The sequence below is a fragment of the Bos mutus genome, chromosome 14, assembly GCF_027580195.1.
Source record: "Bos mutus isolate GX-2022 chromosome 14, NWIPB_WYAK_1.1, whole genome shotgun sequence".
In the NCBI taxonomy this organism is placed as follows: domain Eukaryota; kingdom Metazoa; phylum Chordata; class Mammalia; order Artiodactyla; family Bovidae; genus Bos; species Bos mutus.
In genome coordinates this window covers 44,426,922-44,449,308 of record NC_091630.1, presented here as the reverse complement: position 1 = coordinate 44,449,308, position 22,387 = coordinate 44,426,922, and the positions used below count along the sequence as shown (strand labels likewise).

The 22,387-nt window shown below is 40.4% G+C and overlaps 1 protein-coding gene across 9 annotated transcripts in view; it reads left to right on the top strand.

Annotated features, from left to right (window-relative positions):
* Positions 1-21,840, top strand: part of GDAP1 (ganglioside induced differentiation associated protein 1) — a 50,170-nt gene extending 28,330 nt beyond the window's left edge. For 4 of the 9 annotated variants that reach the window (XM_070382236.1, XM_070382233.1, XM_070382234.1 and 1 more), the window contains 6 exons: positions 2,868-3,049; positions 3,724-3,916; positions 12,689-12,862; positions 14,079-14,173; positions 16,925-17,039; positions 18,667-21,840. In XM_070382236.1, the coding sequence (XP_070238337.1) occupies positions 2,933-3,049; positions 3,724-3,916; positions 12,689-12,862; positions 14,079-14,173; positions 16,925-17,039; positions 18,667-19,049 (1,077 nt within the window). In that variant the 5' untranslated portion in view covers positions 2,868-2,932 and the 3' untranslated portion in view covers positions 19,050-21,840. Of the gene's footprint in view, positions 1-2,867; positions 3,050-3,723; positions 3,917-12,688; positions 12,863-14,078; positions 14,174-16,924; positions 17,040-18,666 lie in introns of those variants that run through there. The other 5 variants (XM_070382237.1, XM_070382241.1, XM_070382238.1 and 2 more) reach the window with 5 other exon arrangements.
* Positions 21,841-22,387: the final 547 nt, after the last annotated feature.

The following is a 22,387-nucleotide window of genomic DNA, read 5'->3' as shown; positions in this document are numbered from 1 at the left end:
ATTGTAGCTCTTTCACTTACTAGTGAAAACATTTTGAGGCCTAAAGAGAGAAGAGCAAGTGTGATGTCTTCTTAACATCATGAAGGGGCTTTTCCACAAATTCTTTTTGCAGCAACTGCTGTTTTGCAGGCAACATGCTAAGTGCTTTTGAAATGGAGCAGGATCCTGTGGTCTTTGCCCCCCATGTCCTCTGCCTGCCTTTTGTCTGTGGAATAATTTGAGCCAAAGAATAAGTTTAATCAGAGAAGTGAGAACATGTAGAAACAAAGGAAAACAGTCAAAGGAAACCCAATAATAATAATAGTTTAGCCATTAAGCATAGTCAAGGACCTTTAGTTCTTGCTCAAGGGCTATGGATAATATTCTGAGCCATATCCTGGGAGCTGTCTTATACATACTGAAACCCCTACCAGGTGGAAGGAGTTAACTACATGATGACCAGACTATAACCATGACATAAGCTGCTACAACTCTGAGAACTGGTCAAGGAAATGGGAACAAACTGACCCTGAAACTGAAGATTAACTGTACTTAAAACAGTCAAGATGATGTTGGTCAGACCACTGCATGACCAATTTCAAGATGACTATCAGAGATGACTGTGCATGTAGCCACCCCTCCCCACCCCTGCCCTTCTGTCTATAAAAGCTCTTCCCCCTAAAAGGTCTTGCCCCTTGATAGTCCGGGGTGGGAGGTGGGGAGGAAGTTGGCCTTTGGACAGGTGGGCCCCCGTTTCCCACTCCCCCAACTGTTGCAAGCATCCAGAATAAAACTAACTTTCCTTCCCACCAACCTGGCCTCTTTATTGGCTTTTGAAAGGCAAGCAGCTGGACCCCACTTTTGGTTACTCTTTATACACAGTCTCTCAGCGAATGCCATGGCACTCACATATTTTTAGATGCTCATATTTTGCACATGATGAAGTGAAGGCTCAGGAGAGTTCAGGGTAAGAGTGGAGCCGGAGTTTAAACCCCACTCTGACTGATGTCACAATTTTGCTTTTTCTTCTGCTCTGAAGTGTGAATGGATAAAGAACAAGGATCACTTTTGCTGTAGCAGTTGAATTCACGTAAGGGTATAAAGGGACTTCCCTGGTGGCTCAGATGGTAAAGAATCTGCCTGCAGTGTGGGAGACCTGGGTTCAATCCCTGGGTTGGGAAGATCCCCTGGAGAAGAGAATAGCTATCCACTACAGTATTCTGGCCTGGAGAATTCCATGGACAGAGGAGCCTGGCAGGCTACAGAGTGACTTTCACTATAAAAAGGGGCTTCCTAGGTGGCGCTAGTGGTAAAGAACCCGCCTGCCAACAAGAGATATGAGAGACTTGAGTTGGATCCTGGGTTGGGGATCCCCCTGGAGGAAGAAATGGCAACCCATTCCAGTATTCTTGCCTGGAGAATCCCCATGGATAGAGGAGCCTGGCAGACTACAGTCCATAGGGTCCCAAAGAGTTGGACATGACTGAAGCAACTTAGCATGCATGCAAGGGTATAAAGAGATACTATAAAAATCTTTAAACAATAATTACAAAGAACAACAAATAAAGTGTTATAAAGGAGAGGAAGGACCTCGTGAGATTTCTATCTCTTCTAGGGGCCTTTTTTAGACCTTTCATTTCTCTTAGTACTTGTGTTTCCTCTTAAACTGATAGTTCTCATCTCCACTGTGGTCATCTATTTTGTTGTCCCTGCCACCAGACTTATATCTTGGGTGCCATGTATGAAGAGTTATACATCTTTGTATTTCCAGTGCCCAGTACAATGCTTGGAACACAGTAGATACTCAATAAATATTTGCTGGATGAATTATAACAAGCATTCATTTCACGGTCATATTAATACATATTCACTAAAAGAGAAATTCTGCTGATTTACTATTGTGCTGAATTTTGAGAAGTGTATAATAATGACTAGATTATCATAAAATCATGATTTTGACCATGTTTATAAAGAGAATGTTTATAAGGCAACTGAAATTGTACATAATATTTGGTGTCTACAACATGCTAGCCTGTTTTGGGTGTTTAACATTGTATTTAATTCTCACAAAAACCTTATGGGGAAAATAAAACTATCTCTACTTCAAAAATTGGGAAAATTGAAAAACTAGGAAACAAACCCAAGTAATTCTGCTCTAAAAATTCTGTGTTAATTAACAGGTGCAAACTATTGTATATAGAAGGGGTAGACAGCAAGATCCTATTGCATCGCACAGGGAACTACATTTGATCCTGTAATAAACCATAATGGAAAGAAATATGAACAAGAATACACACACACACATACACACACGACTGAATCACTTTGCTGTGCGGCAGAAACACACACAACATTGTAAACCAACAATACTTAAATAAAATGAATTAAATTTTTAAATGGATAAAAAATTTCTGATTTAACAACTAGACTTTTAATTCGCATTGTTAAGGAGATTTATTGTTGTTGTTACATGACCTCATAGTAGCATCTTCTAATGAAAACTGATAAATGTTTTGTCTATCAACCTTCCACCAAAGGCACAGCCTCTCCATGAGGAACCCTAAGTATCTTGGGAAACTGATGCTTTTGTACCTGAGCCATCTCTACTCCATCTACAAAACCCATGAGTAATTTTCAATTAACATGTTTCATTACTCATCTTAAATAATCAGGAACTCATATTTTAGATCATTTCCTCTACAAAACGTCCAGTTGCACCTCCCAAGTGACTTCCGTGCGCAGAGACCCCGCCCCGAGTCTTTGCGGACTCGCCCCGCAGCTTTCTCGCCGGCGAAACTACACTTCCCAGTGATCTGTTCGTCCATCCGCCCGCACGCAACTTTCCCGGCTCCGGGTGGCACCCGGAAAAGCTAAACGGCTCTTTGCAGGGCAGTGTGGCTGGAGGAAGTAAAGGACGGACCGGCGAGGCCCTCCCGCTCTCGCGCACCCCGAAATGGCTCGGAGGCAGGACGAGCAGAGAGGGGGAGCGCCCTTGATGGCGGAAGGCAAGTCGGACGCAGAGGTTAAGCTCATTCTGTACCACTGGACGCATTCCTTCAGCTCTCAAAAGGTAAAGGCCTCGGCCGGGCGGGCGGCGCAGATCGGGTTTCAGCACCTGGACAGCTCCCGCTGGGTGCCGCCTGGGGAAGCCCGCCCACCGAGACCTCCAACTCAACCCCTGCGGGCGGCGCGCCCTGTGGGGCAGGGGTGCGTTTTATATGGAGGAGCAGGGAAAATCAGTCTGAGATGGGAAGGCCGTGACTCAGGCACCGCCACTCATGAAATGCGACAGAAAACATCACTTTCGGCGTTGGGGCGGGAGGCCTCGTCTTCGGGGCCTTTGGAGAGTGAGGCAGAGGGAAGCGCCTTCCGGCAACCGTCCCATCCAGGGTTCCTTCTTTTACTCTTGGTTGATTGACTTTTCAACAGGCCTAGTGTATCTGTTTCAGGTTCTTACTATGGGGACGCATCATAAGGTTTAGGACACAAAGAAAAGTAGTAGTGATGAAGAGGGTGACCGTGCACTGAATATTGCCAGAATCATTCTCATTACGTATCTTTTCTAACTTACAAGATTGAGGTGCGAGAATATGTCTCACTTGTTAATTCCAGGAATAGAGTTGAAAGGGGTGTTGAAAATATTAATAACTCAGGGAAGCACAAAAAGGCTGCTGGCTGGTATCCAGGGATGTCATTTAATTAAAAGCATACCTGCGTTGTGGTAACCAATGTGAACTCTTCCAGGTGCGCTTGGTAATTGCTGAAAAGGCATTGAAGTGCGAGGAACATGATGTAAGTCTGCCCCTGAGTGAGCACAATGAGCCTTGGTTTATGCGTTTGAACTCAACTGGAGAAGTGCCCGTCCTTATCCACGGGGAAAACATTATTTGTGAGGCCACTCAGATCATTGATTATCTTGAACAGACTTTCCTGGATGGTAATGTTAAGGCTATTTGTGATTTCTTGGATTTACTTTCAACACAAATATATGTCTTCCCTCCTTCCTCCCTTCCATCCCTCCTCCCCTCCTTCTCTTCTTCCCTGCTTCCTATTTCCTCCCTTCCTCCCCTCCTTCTCCCTTCCTTTTGGTTTCATGATGGTGGTTTAGTGCTAACAACCTTTTCCATTTCCATAAGCACACAAATAAAAATGGGTCAATAGCATAATTTGTATAAGCCATTGTGACTCCATTGAAATGATTTCATATAAACTACCAATTTTAATGTTGAAATTTCCCTTTTAAATTCATTGCAAGAAACCCTGCAGGTGTATGATTTGTGGTGGTAATTTATTAGCCTTGAAGTCAGATTCATATTATTGACAGCCTATTCTATGTCCGACATTTTGTAATTTCTGTTCTAGTCAGTCTTCAAAAAAAAAAAAACAAACCAAAAAAACCTGAGATAAGCATGGTAGATTAATTATTCCTATTTTGTACACGAGGAAAGAGAAAAAGGTTGCCTAAGGTAACATAGATGTTTTATAGCAGAATGGGCTGGAATGTAAGCCTTTCAAATCCAAACCTTCCTATCACATGGACTGTCGCTCATAGTCATTGGCACTTACGCATTGTCCTTGCTCCTTCCCTAATAACAAGCCTTTCAGGTAAACTGTAGCTTTAATATTTGCCCAAGATTATACAGCTGAGCAACGGCAGAACTGAGAACAGAACAGAGGGCTCTTAGCTTTCAGGCTAACAACTCGTCTGAAAAAGGAACTGCATGATAAGATCCAATTACTCTTCATCTGCTACCAGTTATGCGAATGTTAATTAGGCAGGATAAAACCAGACTATAACCTCAAATTACTGGAAGCTGAGAAAGGAAATTTTAAGGCAGAAAAAAAAAAAGTCTGAGGTACTTAGAAGAAAGATAAGTATAGGACCTAAATAGGGGTGGGGTTTGCCACAGGCAATTAGATTAGCAATGGCCTACCCTTATTCTTAATCTAAGTGTTTAGTTCCCTAGGATTTTGATTGGAGTTGGCCATCTATCTAAACCAAGGAGTTTAACTTGGTGTAATGAACTTCTTTTCCATCCATCATTATTTGCTAGCCCTTATAAGTCTAAATTCTGGGGACTGTACAGAAAATGGGGGCTAATTGATTTAAGATACATTTTCTCAATCTTGAGCTTTTTGGAAATGGAGAAGTCTGTTAAATAATAATTTGTATTTCTTGGGAGAAGTGATTATAGTAATGTGAATAAGACAAAATAATTGCATAAGAATTCTACTATAAGTCATCAAAAACTTTAAAAAGATACAGCAAATGAAAATCATATTTAAATATTTTGTTTAGCATCCCTTGAACTACTATCACTAGCCTTTTCCCGCCTCCTCTTCCTTGCATTGTTTCTACTCTCAATTGTTCAGTAATGTACAATGGTACTTCACAATATAGTCATGTTAATGATGATTAGGCTTTATTAAATTTTTCTTTAGGCTTTTTCTTTTTCTTTGACTATTTCATAGCAAAACTGGAATGTATTCTGAGTCCTGCTCAAGGTGAATACTAAGTTCTTACTACAATTTGTTGAATCAGAGGAGAAAGCATTGTGGGCTAAACATTAAGATGAAAATATGGAAACTAAGAACTTAATTCTGGTTGTACTGATAGAGTAAACAGACAGTGAAGAATCCTAGCTCTTAGTCTGAAACTTGAATTTTCTTTTTGTTCTCTTGGGAACTAGGTGTCATAGTTTTATCAGTTGCAGAGATAAAGCAATCCAAACAACTCTTATTTCACTCTTTGCTGTTTCCCAAGGAGAAGAGTCATTCAGTTGGGAAGGGTTAAATAAAGATTAAGATTAAGGGAACTAAAACCTATAGTAGATATGAAGGCAGTAAGAAAACAATTACTTTATATAAATGAAGGCTACTCTAGTTTCTAGATGAAGTTTATCTAAAATAAACATGTAAGCATTATCACAATGATCATTAACATAATGTATATTTATTATTAAGAATTCATGGAGGTTAGGAAAAGTGCCAGACAAGAGAGAGAAAATGTTATTCATTGATAACATGTTATTTAACATGTATTCCATTGACCAGCTTCCCTGGTGGCTCAGAGGGTAAAGCGTCTGCCTGCAATGCAAGAGACCCGGGTTCCATCCCTGGGTAGGGAAAATCCCCTGGAGAAGGAGATGGCAACCCACTCCAGTATCCTTGCCTGGAGAATCCCATGGACAGAGGAGCCTGGTGGGCTACAGTCCACGGGGTTGCAAAGAGTTGGACACAACTGAGCAACTTCACTTTCACTTTCTTTCTTTCCATTGACCAGCAGCATTGATATCACCTCGGAGAAGGCAATGGCACCCCACTCCAGTACTCTTGCCTGGAAAATCCCATGGACGGAGGAGCCTGGTAGGCTGCAGTCCATGGGGTCGCTGAGTCGGGCACGACTGAGCGACTTCACTTTCACTTTTCACTTTCATGCATTGGAGAAGGAAATGGCAACCCACTCCAGTATTCTTGCCTGGAGAATCCCAAGGACGGAGGTGCCTGGTGGGCTGCCGTCTATGGGGTCGCACAGAGTCGGACACGACTGAAGCGACTTGGCAGCAGCAGCAGCAGGAGTCTATTAGAAAGGCAGAAATCTAGACCCTACTGCAAGTCTATTGAATCAGAATCTATATTTTAATAAGATTCCAAAGTGACTCATACATACATAGAAGTTTGAGAAGCAGTACTACAAATTATTTTGCATTAAGTAATTGCTTAAGCTTTAAGCAGTGCTGTAAAACACTTCTTTATGTATGGCAGAGTTCTAGAATGTGTTGTCAAAAATTAAAAACAATATTTTTGAGTATCTTGATTAAAAGGATCCAGCATAAGTTTTACATTACTGGAGAATGTCTCTAACACTTTAAAAAGTGTGTGCTGGGCATAGTTCTTGGTATAGTGTTTCTTGATTTAAGTAGAGCATTTGAGATTGTGTCATATGATAGCCCTGTGGAATAAAGGAGCACGTATGGCTAGATAAGAATAATGCATATATTCTGATGAATAAACCACCATTCTGAAGAATATTCATTTATAAATTTCTTATACCATGTTGCTTATTTAGCTATATTCTCTCATTTCACTTATCCTATGATAATTCTATCACACCTTAATTATTTCATTTACTGGCAGACCCTGTATGCACTGTGAAGTCAGAGACAGTGTCTGTTTCACTAACAACTATATTTCCAGTGCCTCATATGGTGAATGTTCTCTAATGGGAGCTTAATAAATATTTTTGAATGATTAAAATGAATGAAATATTGAAAATAGATATCAACTTGGACAGGGATCTCTGCTGGTGTTCTTTTAGGCTTCTGTTCTCTGATTTGAGTCTAACAATTCCATAAATGATTTGAATAAAGGCATGGAAGAAATACTGTTAACTTGTGGATGTGTAAACTGCAGTCGTTAAAATGATGAGTAGCTTATGAAATGCTTTGCATGGAACAATAAGATAAAGTTTAACAAGACTAAAAGTAGTATATGAATTTTGTTTGGAAAAATCAGCTTTGTTAATGAAGGATGGGAGCCCTGGCTTGCTAATAAGTTACCAACAACAGCCAACAATGAAATAAAAGACAAGTGTGATCTTGAGTTGTTTCAGAAGTGTAGGTTCTATCCAGAGCATGGCTAATTGTGAGCTGCTACATTTGAACTCGATAGAACATGCAGCATTTTGGTCAATTATGGATGGAACTTTGAGGAAAGTTGACAAATTAGAATGAATAACACTTGAATGAATTTCATGAGGTGTGTAGTTGCCCCTGGTTCAAATGAGAGGCTTTAAGTGTATCCATTCATCTCCAGAACAGAGTGTAGTCGTCAGCAGGCATCACTTTTGCTGTTATTTGTTGGTATCTTTCATTAGTCTACCAAATGAGACTGTACTAAAAATGATGGCTTGCTGGCCTGTACACTTTTCTCAACCTTTCTGTGTAATCAGTATTTACATATTTACATCCTTATGCTTTTGGTATATTGTAATCTCTTTTAATGAACTTTAACATGGCCACTAGATAATTAAAAAAAAAAAAAAGGTGAGCATTAAATAACTACAAAATACTAGAATATATACTATTTATTATTGTCAAATAACTCATTGGTAACCTGGAATCAAGGGTGTTGTATGGTAAATATTGAATTTTGGTAACTTAATATGTTATATAACAGTTCTCTGAAGATTATGTCCCATGTCTTATGTCCATATATGTCATTTTGAATATTCTTAGGAAAAGAATTTGGTTTGGAAAGAATCCCAGTATCCTGGTAGATTAAAGGATCACATATTAAGTCCAATTAGGACATGTAAATTTATTTTATAAATACAGTTTTATCAATAGAAAATTAATTCAGATTTTAAAAATAATATTAATTCTGAAATTACTGTTACTTTAAATAATATATTTATTTATGTAAAGGAATTTCCAATTATTGTTAAGGTCATAGAATAAATAATTTTATGTCTGTTAATAAAAGGCTCTCATATATAATTGAGTAACATTACATACTTGTTAGCACATCTACTGAAATTGCAAATTAGCTCAAAGTGTGTAACTGAATGCAGAGAAAATATGGTATATGGTAAGGAAAAGAAACGGAGTCTTTAAAACTCCTGATTATGCCAATAAAAGTGGTTTTAAAAAGTAATTAAAACCACTTTCTGTGATTTGTTCAATTTTAGTGGATGCTAGGCCCCTCTGTCCATGGGATTCTCCAGGCAAGAATACTGGAGTGGGTTCCACGCTCTCCTACAGGGGACCTTCCCCACCCAGGGATCAAACTTGCATCGCCTATGTACGTCTCCTGCATTGGCAGGCAGGTTCTTTACCACTAGTGCCACCTGGGAAGCTAAACTCTTTTTATTGTTTGCTCTTGGAGAAACAATGTAATTTTTAAAAAAAATTGCTCAGGGCCATTCTTAGTCTACTTAGCAACACAGGGACTTGAGGATATATGGAGCTGATGTCCCCATTAAATGGATTGCAATATGATTTTATCCTTTCTTTCTGATTTCAAATTTCGTGCTTTTGTTTTCTCTCCTTGTTTATCGCCTCTTTCTGCTTTGTGTCTATCCGCTTGTTTCTGATCTGCTGCCTAAATTTAGTCTTGCCTTTGTCCCTACTCAGTGTTTCTACAAAGTCAGTTCTTATGCCAATGTATTTGTTTGTTCTTCCAGCTTAGTCACTAATCCTGGCTTCCACTATGGCAATGCTCCTCCCCAGTGCTGGGAACTTCTTTTATTGCTTTTTCTTTAAAATCCTCTGACTGTCTCTCCTGCCCCTGTAACCCTTCTGTTGTTTTCTCACTCCTGACCAAGATAGACCCAGAAAAGATTTTCTAAGTATCATAACAAAAGTGCTTTATGAAAGGACTGGAAAGTAAAAGAAGATGAGAATGAGAGGGAAGATTTTCTGTATCACTCAAATGAAATTCCCAATTGTGTTTTGAAAAAACTCTTTTTCCAGAGGCAGCTGTCTGTTGCTAATTTGTTGCTGGTGTCAGGAAGATGCTGGTAGTACATTGTCATGTGGACAGGGTGTCCTTGAAGAGAGAAAGTGAGCTTGGAAAAGAACATGGGTTCAGTGGGTATCTGAGCCTCTGTCTGACAAAGTTGTCTTAGGAGATAGTTATATAGTTCATGGTGCACTGAGTAGAAGATTATTTTCAGGCGTTCAAACATTTGGATGTAGGCTTGGCCAGATGGACCTTTCCCAGAAAGCAATTAGACATTATTTTTCCTGCTCTCATTCTCTTTCCAGGAAGGAAGTGGTATGCTCTTCTGAAGTCAAGACCCCAGCCTGGCCCCACAAAGCAGCCAGAGCCAGTAGCCATAAATTTAACAACCTGGGAAGCATTTTAAAATGCTGCATCATTTATGGTTATTAACCTGTGGTTCTTGAACCCCCCAGAGCAGTGGTTCTTAAACTTTTAGGTTTCAAGGCCCCTTTGTTTTAGAAGTTAATGAGGACATTTGAGAGAGCTTTTGTTTATATGGGCTATCAATACTTATCAAATTAGAAATTAAAATTGAGAAAAGTTTAAAATACAAGAACATACAAGCCTCATATCCTGTTAACTGTCAGAGCAATGGAGTTTTTACACATTGTGTAACCTCTGGAAAATACCATTGTACACTCAAGAGAGGTTAAGAATGAAAAAGCAATGAACATCTTAATATTACTATAAAAACAGCTTTGATTTGTAGACCCTCTGAGGGTGTCTTCAGGAAGCCCAGGGATTTTCCTACCATACTTTGTGAACTGTTACCCCTAGTGGTCTGTGAACAAAATCCAGGAGATTTACTATCTTAGAGGGGAAAAAAATTACATCTTTGTTTTTCACTAATTTCCAAAAGAAATGGACCAGTTCCTTCATTTCCAGTGTAGGCAGAATTCAAAGCAGTATCAGAAGCGCCTATGACTTTGTTCATATGTTCACATGATGGTGATGTGTTAATAGCATTATGGTTATTGCAGATGTCTTAAATATCACTTATGCCCCTCACTACATTGAAATTATTGTAGTTATTAGATCTGCTGTTAGATCTTGTTAATGTGTTAATAAAAGACACCCATATTACTATTTTATCATTTAAATTTACTCTGATAACATACTTTAATATAATCAATTTTCTTTGCAATGCTATGTATTTTATGCATTTAAGAACATTATTTTGGAGGTCAGTGGCAAACAAAAAGTTAAGAACTCTTCAGAATTGCAAGCACCTTAGAAAGCTGCCAGTCTGTTATTCTCATGGGAATGTCTACTGTGCATTATTGGGGGTACTGGTGACATTCTGAGATCCTGAAAGGTCCGTAAGGAAGTGTGATCTAGTTGGGCAAACCCACAGTTGATGAGCAGTTTGCAGCTGACATGTGAGCCTTGGTCATTCTAATGCAGACTTCAGAATTAGAGTCGCTAGCAGGGAATTAGACACTTGCCCACTGACGAGTAATCCATCTTCTGTTTTTCTTAGAGAGTCAGAAATAGCCTATTCACTTAAAAGCTTGTTCTTCTTAGTCTGGCATGATGAGATCTTGCCTGAAATGCTCTGCAACCAATTGTGAATTGTCAGTGCTTATGAATGAGTGTAGGATGCTCAAAAGGATTCTAAATTAAATAAATAACCCAAACTAAATAAGTGAATAAGCAAAAAGAAACGTATAGAGTAGAGGCTGTTCTTTTTAACCGTTGGATTAATAAGTTTTTTGGCACTTTTTTAGAGGCAGTTTGAGAGTTAAAAGTGGGAATTGGTTCTGCAGGAACTTATTCCTGGCCTCTGGATCATGTGGTTTATCTTTATTTTTCTTGGATAGTCTCTGAAAAGTATACCCTTCGAAGATGTTATGATGATGTAATACAACAGAGCACTGCATTAGGAGTTCATGACTTTGGTTCTTGTTCTGCCTCTACTTAGCTGTGGGCTCTTAGGAGAATGTCTCAGCCTCTATATGTCAGTGTTGTCATTAACTGCTCCAGAGCTTCTCCAGCGCAAATGTTCCTATAGCTAGCGATTTGGGGACATATTCATTTATTAATTGAAATTTATTGAACACCTGCTATCAGCCAAACATTATATTAGGCAACTGGGGATTCAACAAAGAATAGTACATGATCCCTACCTTTAGGAGTCTATAGTCTAGAGTTTAACCAACAACAGAAGATTTATGTGAAACCCAGTTTCCAGAGATAAAATACCAGAATTTCCTGGTGAATTCCATGAAGACTAGCCATTCACGTTCACATAGCATCAACAGGATCACTCTTTTTTTTTTTTTAATATTTTTAATTGGAGGATAATTGCTTTAGACTATTGTGTTGGTTTCTGCCATATACATCAACAGGATCACTCTTGGTATGTACTGGAACCTTGGAAAGTGTGGTCCCTGATCATCTTTCCATAATGAGCCTTGATTCACTTAACCAACATTTACCAATGGCCTAAAATGAGACCTCAGTTCAAATCCTGGGTTGGGAAGTTCCTCTGGAGAAGGGATAGCCTACCCACTGCAGTATTCTTGGGCTTCCCTGGTGGCTCAGACAGTAAAGAATCTACCTGCAATGCAGAAAACCTGGGTTTGATCCCTGGGTTGGGAAGATTCCCTGGAGAAGGAAATGGCTACCCACTCCAGTATTCTAGCCTGGAAAATCCTCATGGACAGAGTAGCCTGGCGGGTACAGTCCATGGGGTCGCAAAGAGTTGGACAGGACTGAGCGACTAAGGACACATGAAGTGTATGAGACACGATGCTGGACTCTGGATCATATGTTCTCTGCCCTGAAGGAGTTCATAGGGCAAAAAGATGCAATAACTAATTAAGGTGATAAGGGTTATAAAGGAGTTTGTACCAAGTATTTTTTGTGTACAGAGGAAGGCACACTTGATCTAGTCAGATGTTGGTAGTTGCGGCAGGTTGGAGAAGATTTCACAGAGGAGTTGGCATGAAAATCTGGACCTTGAGAATAGTGATTTGCGAGTTGGAGAAGTCTGATCATGGTTTGGAATCTGGTCTAGGACATCAGTTCAATTCAAGTTTTGAATGTTGAGGCTGGGAAAATGTCATCCTTTACCTCCCTTCATATAATATTGTAAATGTTAATGATGAGGGGGCTGGTATTTTTCTTTTTTGCTTTTAGTTGTAACGTCTCATTTGTAACTTTTTCTTCAATGTTTGTGTATGTGTTTGTATGTATATTTTAGACAAAACACCCAGATTAATGCCTGATAAAGGAAGCATGTATTACCCACGGGTCCAGCATTATCGAGAACTACTTGACTCTTTGCCCATGGATGCCTATACACACGGCTGCATTTTACATCCTGAGCTAACCGTGGACTCCATGATCCCAGCTTATGCAACAACAAGGATTCGCAGTATGTAGAGGTCTTAAAGACCTGCACTTCTGCCTCACATTTCTTTTCACTCATTTTTGACACCCAGCACATCTCAGGAAGACCTGGGGGCGGGATTGTTGAGTTTGCTTCGGGGACATACATGTTACACATCGATCCATGTACCAGGCAGATGAATCTGTGCTTCATCTGTTTGGCTGGACATTTGTTGTCTTTAGGATCTGATTTTCCAGTTCTTGGCCTTGAGGACCAAGCATAGATAAAACTCAGAAGAGTGGCCTGTGGAAGAGTAAAGAACGTAACATGTTTACAGGGACAGACAGACTAGGAATCAGAACAGCTGGGGTCTGCAGGCAGTTGTGGACGATGGAGTTCACATTTCTGGTCCTTTAGTTTTGTTTCATTATGTGAAGGCTGTCTCATCATTACTCTGCCTCTAGGTTCAGTGAGTGGTGATCCACTGAGGTTGAACTGTGACCGCTACCTCTCTCCTTCCTCCTATCCTGAGCATAGGGATGGGTCAGTGTATGGGATGAGGAGCAGGAGGTGTGCTTCATGGCCCAGCGGTGGGAAGGGAAGGGGCTGTGGTCAGACTGAGGAGTGACCAGGAACACTTGCACTCAGATCTCCAATTCCGCCAAGCACGTTCTTCCCATGACATCATGCCTCGTTTTTAGGGTTCTCTTACTTGCACTGTTTTCCTTTCTTTCTGATGCCCTCCTGCTCAGTCCTCTCCCGTTCCCCGCTCTCCCTCACTCCATCTTCCTCGTCTCTCTCCTGGCCTCTCACCTTCCTCGTGTTCCTCCTCCTCCTCCTCATAAATACCCATCATATGGTTTGAAGCAAGTATTCTGACCATAGTTCTATCATCCAGAATAAATATTTCTCTAAATAATGCTTTTTCCTTCCCTTCACAAAAAAAGTTTATTACAGAAGACTTGAAAGGGACTGAAAAGTAGGACAACTATTCTGCACTTAGCACTCACGGTGTGCTGGACTTTGCTCTAAGCACTTTCCAAGGGGCCTCTTATTTCATCCTCAACCTGCGTGGCAGATAGTCTCATAGCTGCAATTTAAAGGTGAGGAAACCGAGGCACAGAGAGGGGGAGTCTGGGGCAGAGAGAGGGCGTGACCCCTCAGCGCGTATGTTCTTACCATCAAGTTTCCCTACTTCTCCTTGTTTCTTATATGGAAGGGAGGAAATAATTTTCTGTTTCAAAACTGATTTCATCATCAGGCCAAATTGGTAACACGGAGTCTGAACTGAAAAAACTTGCCGAAGAAAACCCAGATTTACAAGAGGCATACATTGCAAAACAGAAGCGACTTAAAGTAAGTAAACCAGGCTGTCCTCAATTGACATCTGCTATTTGTGTTAAATGGTCCACTTTTTGTAAAAGTATTGCTATTTCTTAGAATATCTTCTATTAAATATCACAAATCATCAGTGCACATGTTACCTTTGGCTCATGCTCTGCTTTTAGAAAGAATTTTTCTTTATTAGATTTGATATTCAGACCTAACGACAATTTCTTGAAGAGCAGATATTGTTCATGCTGGTTGCCAAGGCAAGTTATAAAATGTAAAAGCAGGTTAATAAAATATCATAGGAATCTGTCATTTCAGGTATTTTGCACTTTGAGTCAGCTGGACCTCTGTTTATGACCTTTTTATACCAATAAAGCAATCAGTGGATTTTTTTTTAATACTGTATATCTTCCCCTCACACCTTTCATTTTTTGCCTTTTTACGTTTTGATCACCTTTACCCATTTCTCCTACCTCTTACCCCCTGCCTCTGGCAACCACTGGTCTATTCTCTGCATCTATGAGCTTAGTTCCCTAGTGGCTCAGAGGTTAAAGTGCCTGCCTGGAATGCAGGAGACCTGGGTTTGATCCCTGGGTCGGGAAGATCCCCTGGAGAAGGAAATGGCAACCCACTCCAGTACTCTTGCCTGGAGAATCCCACGGAGGGAGGAGCCTAGTAGGTTACAGTCCATGGGGTCACAAAGAGTTGGACACGACTGAGCGACTTCACTTTCACTTTCAGAACCTTAGTTATTTGTTTGTTTTTTAGATTCCACAAATAAGAGAGATCATATGGTATTTGACTTTCTCTGTCTGATTTATTTAACTTAGCATAATTCTCTCAAGGTTTAACTACATTGTTGTAAATGGCAAAGTTTTTATTCTTTTTTTGTAGCTGGAAAATATTCCATTCTATATATACACATCACAATTTTTTAAAATCCATTAATCTGTTGATGAATACTTAAGTTGTTTTGCCTATTGTATATAATACTGCAAGGAACATAGGATTGCAGGTATCTTTCAGATTAATTTAAAAAATTGTTTTTAACTGGAGGATAAGCTTTACAATGTTGTGTTGGTTTCTGCCGTACAACAGCGTGAATCAACCATAAGTATACACATATCCCCTCCATCCTGAACCTTCCTCCCACCCCCTACCCCATTCCACCGTCTAGGTTGTTACGGAGCAGTGGGTTGAGCTCCCTGTGTTATGCAGCAGCTTCCCATTAGCTGTCTGTTTTACATATGATAATGTATATGTTTCAATGCTATTCTCTCAGTTCATCCACCCTCTCGTCACCTGCTGTGTCCACAAGCCTGTACTCTGTGTCTGTATCTTGATTCCTGCCCTGGAAATAGGTTCATCAGTACCATTTTCTAGAACCCAGATATATGCGTTATTAAGAATTTATGTTTTTGTTTTTGTTTGGCTAAATACCCAGAAGTAGAATTGCTGGATTGTGTATTAGTTCTATTTTTAATTTTTTGAGGAACCTCTACACTATTTTCTATCATGGCTGTACCAGTTTACATTCCCACCAATAGAACACAAAGATTCCCTTTTTTCCACATCCTTGTCAACACTTACAGTTTTTGTCTTTTTGATAATAGCCGTTCTAACAGATGAGGTAGTATCTTACTGTGGTTTTGAATTGTTTTCCCTGATGATCAAAAATGTTGAGCATCTTTTCATGTACCTATTGGCCTTTGCATATCTTTGGGAAATGTCTATCTAGATCTTCTGCCCATTTTTAAATTGAATTGTTTACTTGCTATTGAGTTATGTGTGTGTGCGTGCATGCTCAGTCATGGCCAGCTCTTTGCAACCCCATGGATTGTAACCCACCAGGCTTCTCTGTCTGTGGGATTTCCCAGGCAAGGATAAGGGAGTGGGTTGCCATTTCCTACTCCAGGGGATCTTCCCATCCCAGGGATCAAACCTGGGTCTCCTGCATTGTAGGCAGATTCTTTACCAACTGAGCCACCAGGGAAGTCACACATCTCTGACCCCTCAGTTATTCATTCATTGAAGACTGCTGAATTTCCATTCTTAAACTTCCTTTGTGGTCCGTGGTTGACTCTGTGCTCCCAATGTAGGGGACATGGGTTCAATCCCTGGTCGGGGAAGATCCCACGTGCCACATGACATGGCCAACGAAGCAAAACAAAATCAACACAACCATCTTCAGGACTTCTCTGGCTCTCCAGTGACTGAGACTCTGCACTGCCAATGTAGAGGTTAGGAGCTCCATCCCTGGCTGGGGAACTAAGATCCCACATGCTGCTAGGTGTGGCCAAAAGATTAAAAAAAAAAAAAAAAAAACAACTAAAAAATTGCATTCTTGAGTTGGGCATGAAAGGAATCTCTCTTTTTTTAAACTTTTTATTTTGTATTGGGGTTAAGCTGATTAACAAACAGTGTTGTAATAGTTTCGGGTGAACAGCAGAGGGACTCAGCCATACACATATGCACGCATCAGTTCTCCCCCAAACTCCTTTCCCAGTGACAGGAGTCTCTTTATGCCCTCATATTCTTTGTCCTCTCTGATCCTTCAGTCCCACAGGAGTTGCCAGTGGACAGTGAGTCTGGCCCCTGGGATAGTTTCACAGCCAGGGCATTTCCGCTCAGGTTTGCTTCTGCTTTGGTTATTCTGTTTCTTCTCATTGTCTAATATAAACAGACTCCCACTGTATAAAAATTTATATCTTCTCTGCTCTACACTGATTATTTTTACAGGCATAAATAACCTACTTAGTTGTTTTTGTTAATTAGTCAAAGCTCCTTGACCATGACAATGTCAAATATTTGAAGAAAATTCTTGATGAATTGGAGAAAGTCTTGGATCAGGTTGAAACTGAGTTGCAAAGAAGAAATGAAGAAACCCCAGGTAGGTTCTCATTTATGTTCTTTTTGTCTTTTTCTGTATACCAGGGGTATTTATGGGAACATTCTTAGATTTCACCCAAAACATTCTGTAAACTATCTTTAACTGTTAGTACTCACGGACAGTTTGACTTTATGATAGCAACAATAATACTGAATTCAACAAAACCCAGGTGTCTAGTTGTAACTCTGCATTTATATGAAATATAGCCAGTGAAGAATTTTTTTTTGCATAACTTAAGTTATGGTTGGTAGATTCCTACCTGGCCTGTTTCACAAGTTTTAATTACAGTGGTTAGTTTGGGAGTGTTCTACTTGCTAGAACATTCCCTCTAGTTTTTTCCTTAGGTGGGAGAAAAATTGCAAATTGAAGTAAAGTATAACATGGGTGGGCTTCCCAGGTGGTGCTAGTGGTAAAGAACCCCCTTGCCAATACTGAACACATGAGACATGGGTTCAATCCCTGGGTCAGGAGGATCCCTTGGGGAGGAAATGGCAACCCACTCCAGTATCATTGCATGGAGAATCCCATGGACAGAGGAGCCTGGGGCAGGGAGAGGTGGGGGCTACACTCCATAGAGTTGCAAAGAGTCGGAAACAACTGAAGGAACTTAGCATAACATGGGAGTCAGCCTGTGTGTATGGGCAGGCTGGCTGGTGAGCACCCGTCTTCTGTACCTGTGAAAATGAGTGAATGATGAAGCCCAAGTGCAGACACATGGACTGTTTGCACTATTCTGACTGACCACAAAGTTGAAGACCATGTTACCTGCAACTTGCTTCACAATAGGGATTTTCTTCTGTTTTAAATAAGTAACAATTAACAAAAGCAGCAACTACTGAGTGACGTTTAAATCCTCAAGTACATGTGTCATTTTTTTAACCCACGAGGAAATATCTGTTAACTCTGTTGGCTTGGAGGCATGATAGACAGGCTTTGAGCTTAAGTAGCTCTAGTGACACCTAGGGACCCAGGTGCCTGTCAGGTGTCAACCAAGTGTCCCTTAGCTTTGGGATGGATTATTTTGATGTGGACCATTTTAAAGTCTTTATTGAATTTGTTACAATATTGCTTCTGGTTTATGTTGTGATTTTTTTTTTTTTTTTTTTGGCTGAGAGGCATGTAGGATCATATATTCCCCACCAGAGATTGAACCTGCACTCCCTGCATTGGAAGGTGAAGTCCCGTAGCTTGGGATACATTTGCATGCTGCCCTCCTTTTTTTTAAACATAGAATTACTCACTGAGTGTGATTGTCAAGAAAATGTACCATAGCCTTCATCTTTTGCTATACTCACCCTTGCCCTCAACACTAAGAGCAGAGATGCCAACCAGAGTCTGTCTGTACAATGCGTGCACGTGTGCTCAGTAACTCAGTCATGTCTGACTCTGTGTGACCCCATGGACTGTAGCTCACCAGGCTCCTTGTCCATGGGATTCTCCAGGCAAGAATACTGGACTGGGTTGCCGTGCCCTCCTCCAGGGGATCTTCCCAACCCAGGGACTGAACCCGTGTCTCTTACGTCTCCTGCGTGGGGAGGCGGGTTCTTTCCCACTAGCACCACCTGGAAAGCCCTGTCTGTCGGTACAGGGCTTGCCCTTAACCCACTGTGTCCCTTTCTCCAATTAGAAGAAGGCCGCCAGCCGTGGCTCTGCGGGGAATCCTTCACCCTGGCGGACGTATCACTTGCTGTTACACTGCATCGACTGAAGTTCCTGGGGTTTGCGAGGAGAAACTGGGGAAATGGAAAGCGACCCAACTTGGAAACCTATTACGAGCGTGTCTTGAAGAGGAAAACATTTAACAAGGTTTTGGGACATGTCAACAATATATTAATCTCTGCAGTGCTGCCAACTGCATTCCGAGTAGCCAAGAAAAGGGCCCCAAAGGTTCTTGGCACCACCCTTGTGGTTGGTTTGCTTGCTGGAATGGGATATTTTGCTTTTATGCTTTTCAGAAAGAGACTTGGCAGCATGATATTAGCGCTTAGACCCAGACCAAATTACTTCTAGGTGGGTGGGATCTAGTGGTGGCCATTCATCCAGCCATTCAGCTAGACCCTTCTCCACTCTTCCAGGTCCAGGGAAGAATGGCCCTGGGCGACTAGTAAAAAGCATAATTGACTTTACTCTTTGGCTAGCTTATGTGAGAAAAGGAGGTAATAAAGATGTTTTTGTGCGCTGGTAACTCTGACAGGACTTATTTGCAAACCTCTTCTAATTCATACTTAAAACATGCACAAAGTCAAGATAGGTGAATACCGACAGGTAGAAGAGAGACCTTTAACTCAAAATTCCAGTTCAAGTTCTGGGTTATTTGGGGGAGAACATTATTCTTATGAGCAGACAGTAATGATAACCTATGATTGCCCATAACTCTTCATCTGAGACTATCTGGGTGTGTTGAGTGGTGAATAGTTTGCAGTATTTTCTCCTAGAATTCAGAAGTCATCTTTGTTACTCAACCCAGGTGTTCAGACAGCAGAAGGGCACAGCAGTGCTTCATACTCTCACTGTTAGCTTTAGGCTGAAATAAGGGAGGCAAAGGGACAAAGGAGGGGGGAAAGGGAGGATGAAGCTAAGTAATGAAGGCAATGGAAAGCAACCTCCATGTGCCTCCAATGCCATTCACGGCTGCTGTCCCCTTAGTAAACGTTACATTTGACTGCTTGTGGCTATAGCCCATGCATCCTCGTGTAACTGAGGACCTTGGAAAAAGAGGACTGGAGAGTCACTGGGGGGAGTTGGCTGGAGAAAACTCTGGGCTTTAAACTTACAGCACCTCACTTTAGTGTTAATTTTAAATGCACATAAATCACAGTCATTACTTTAATAAAATTAACTGCTTGTCTCTTTGGGCAAGAGATACCTACTGGAACATGTCTTGATTAACATTTACATGAAAATCTTAAATGACACTAAAATTTCTTCTTGGTTCCGCAATTTGAAGGTACCTATGAGATGTCACTCCCGTGGACTGTTGCAAACAGTCACTGGAAGCCTTGGCCTCTCCAGCCCTTTTGTGCACCCAAGTGGCATTTAGGTGAATGTCCCAGGTAGTCACTGACATGGCATGTGGCTGGGGTGGGGATAGTTTGGTGATCTGGGAGTGATAAGTAGGCTCATTCTTCATTTGGAGAGGCTGGTGGTATGTTAACACAAAAACTGTTGTCTAAGCCTTGCATCTATTTATTGTCTTCAACAGAGCCTTAAAAGGTTACAGGGAGGGAGAAAGTCTAGTTTTGGTCCTTGGCAATGAAATACAGGGAGATGAAATAAGTCAATAGATAGTGACTCCACCTACATTCATTCATGTATGTCTTGGCACTGTGGGGGGCACCTCAGTCCATCTGGAAGGGATAATTCCAGTATGTCCCGTCAACAACAATGGGGTTTGTGCTCAGGAAAAATCTTCCCTGGTGACGGGAAGGTGCAGTTTCTCTGGAGTTGGCCAGAAAGACATGGGGAGCAGTGTTGGGTCTGATGGGAAGTATGCGTAGTGAACAGAGCTAAGGTTCCAGCAAACAGCAAAAGCTTGCTTGGACCGCTTCAGATCGACTGTGCAAATGGCTAAAGAATGTACCGATTTTTTCACTAATAGGAAACAGTCCTACTTACTAAACAATGACTTTGATGGTAAAGTGATTCTATAATTCATGAATCATTTGTTTTAGAAAATCTTGATGAACCTGATATTCCCTATTGACAAGAAATTAATAAAATGTCCCGTGTAAACTCCATCCAACAAGAATTAACAGACTGGCAGCTTTTATAATGTCTTGATTTTGAGCCTTAGTTCACTGTTGTATAGAGTGTTTAATTTTGTTGCTGGGACATTCCAATCCATGTATTCATAAAAGACCCACAAAGCCGATCATTCAGTGGTTCAGAGTGTTTCAGAGTTCTTTATGTCATCCTACAATAAGCAAGAACTCAGACATGAAGAAATCAAAACTGGATTTTTATAAAAATCTACAAAGGCAAAGGGTTGTTGATTAAACATTTTAAGGTCAATGCTGGCTTTTCCTTACAGTTTATATTATTACTGATCAATAGAAAAGATAATGAAAGTATTTGTGATTTTCAGATTCAGTTTCATTGGAAATAGGCTTCTGTCATATTTAAGGGGGATGCATTTGTGGCGATTTCTTCACGGATACCCTTGTTTATACTTTTAAGATATTTGTTTAGGAGTATAATGACCACTAGGTGTCGCTGTTCCTCCAGTAGTTTGAGATTGGGCTTTCTCTAGGTTCAGCAAGCCTTCTGAATGTTTCAAGGGAAGGTAAACATTTATGACCTTAGTTTCTGAGATGAGGGCATCTTCATCAGATCATTCATCTGTAAAAGAGCTTGAGGCACATGTAGTATTGATCTGTAATGCTTGGAAGGGATAACTGTACCACACAATGTCAAGCTAAAGAGCTGAACATATCCTATTAGCAAAATAGGCACTTTTACATATTTTGTCTTTCATGATCATTAGTAGACTGGCCAGTGTGCTCAATTTAATTTCCAAAATTTGTGTAAATACCACAATTAGAAAAATGCCTGAGGTACTACATTTACGTTGGCTATTTATGTCTTAACACAAATACTATTTTATTGTTATTGCTGTTATATGCCTTTTGGATCTGCTTTCCGTAATTGCAGATAGTTGGAAATTGCTTGCTCGATTTTTAGTAATTATTGATATTGACACCAGAGCTGTAGATTTTTTGGTGTTGTTGAATGTAATAGAGATCAAGATACTACTCTGCCTGTAAGATCAATAAAAGTAATTGGAAAATAAACATGTATACTGAAAGTACTAATTTTGTAATCTTTTTAAGAAATCGGATTGTGTTTTTCATTTAATGTCAAAGCATAATGTCATAATTAAAGTAAGAAAAGTAAGCAAAAGTCAGTTATTCAAAATATTTAGCTATAGGATGTTATATTTTATTTGTAACATAAAAATTACTGACTTGATTTACTTAGATATAGATAATTTTCTGGTTAAAATGAATGGTGGCTTAAAGAATAACATATTTAATACTGATTATTAAAGGAATTTTTGCAGACAGCCACCTGACATGGTATGAAGCATGAAAATGAAAAACGCAATATTTTTTTTTTCAAAACAGTTTTGTTACGTGTTTGTGTGCCAGTTCAGTCACTTAGTTATGTCCTATTCTTCCCTACCCTATGGACTGCAGCCCACCAGGCTCCTCTGTCCATGGAATTTTCCAGGCAAGAATACTGGAATGGGTTGCCATTTCCTTTTCTAGGGAGTCTTCCTGACCCATGGATCAAACCTGCATCTCTTGTGTCTCCTGCATTGGCAGGTGAAGTCTTTATACCTGGGAAGT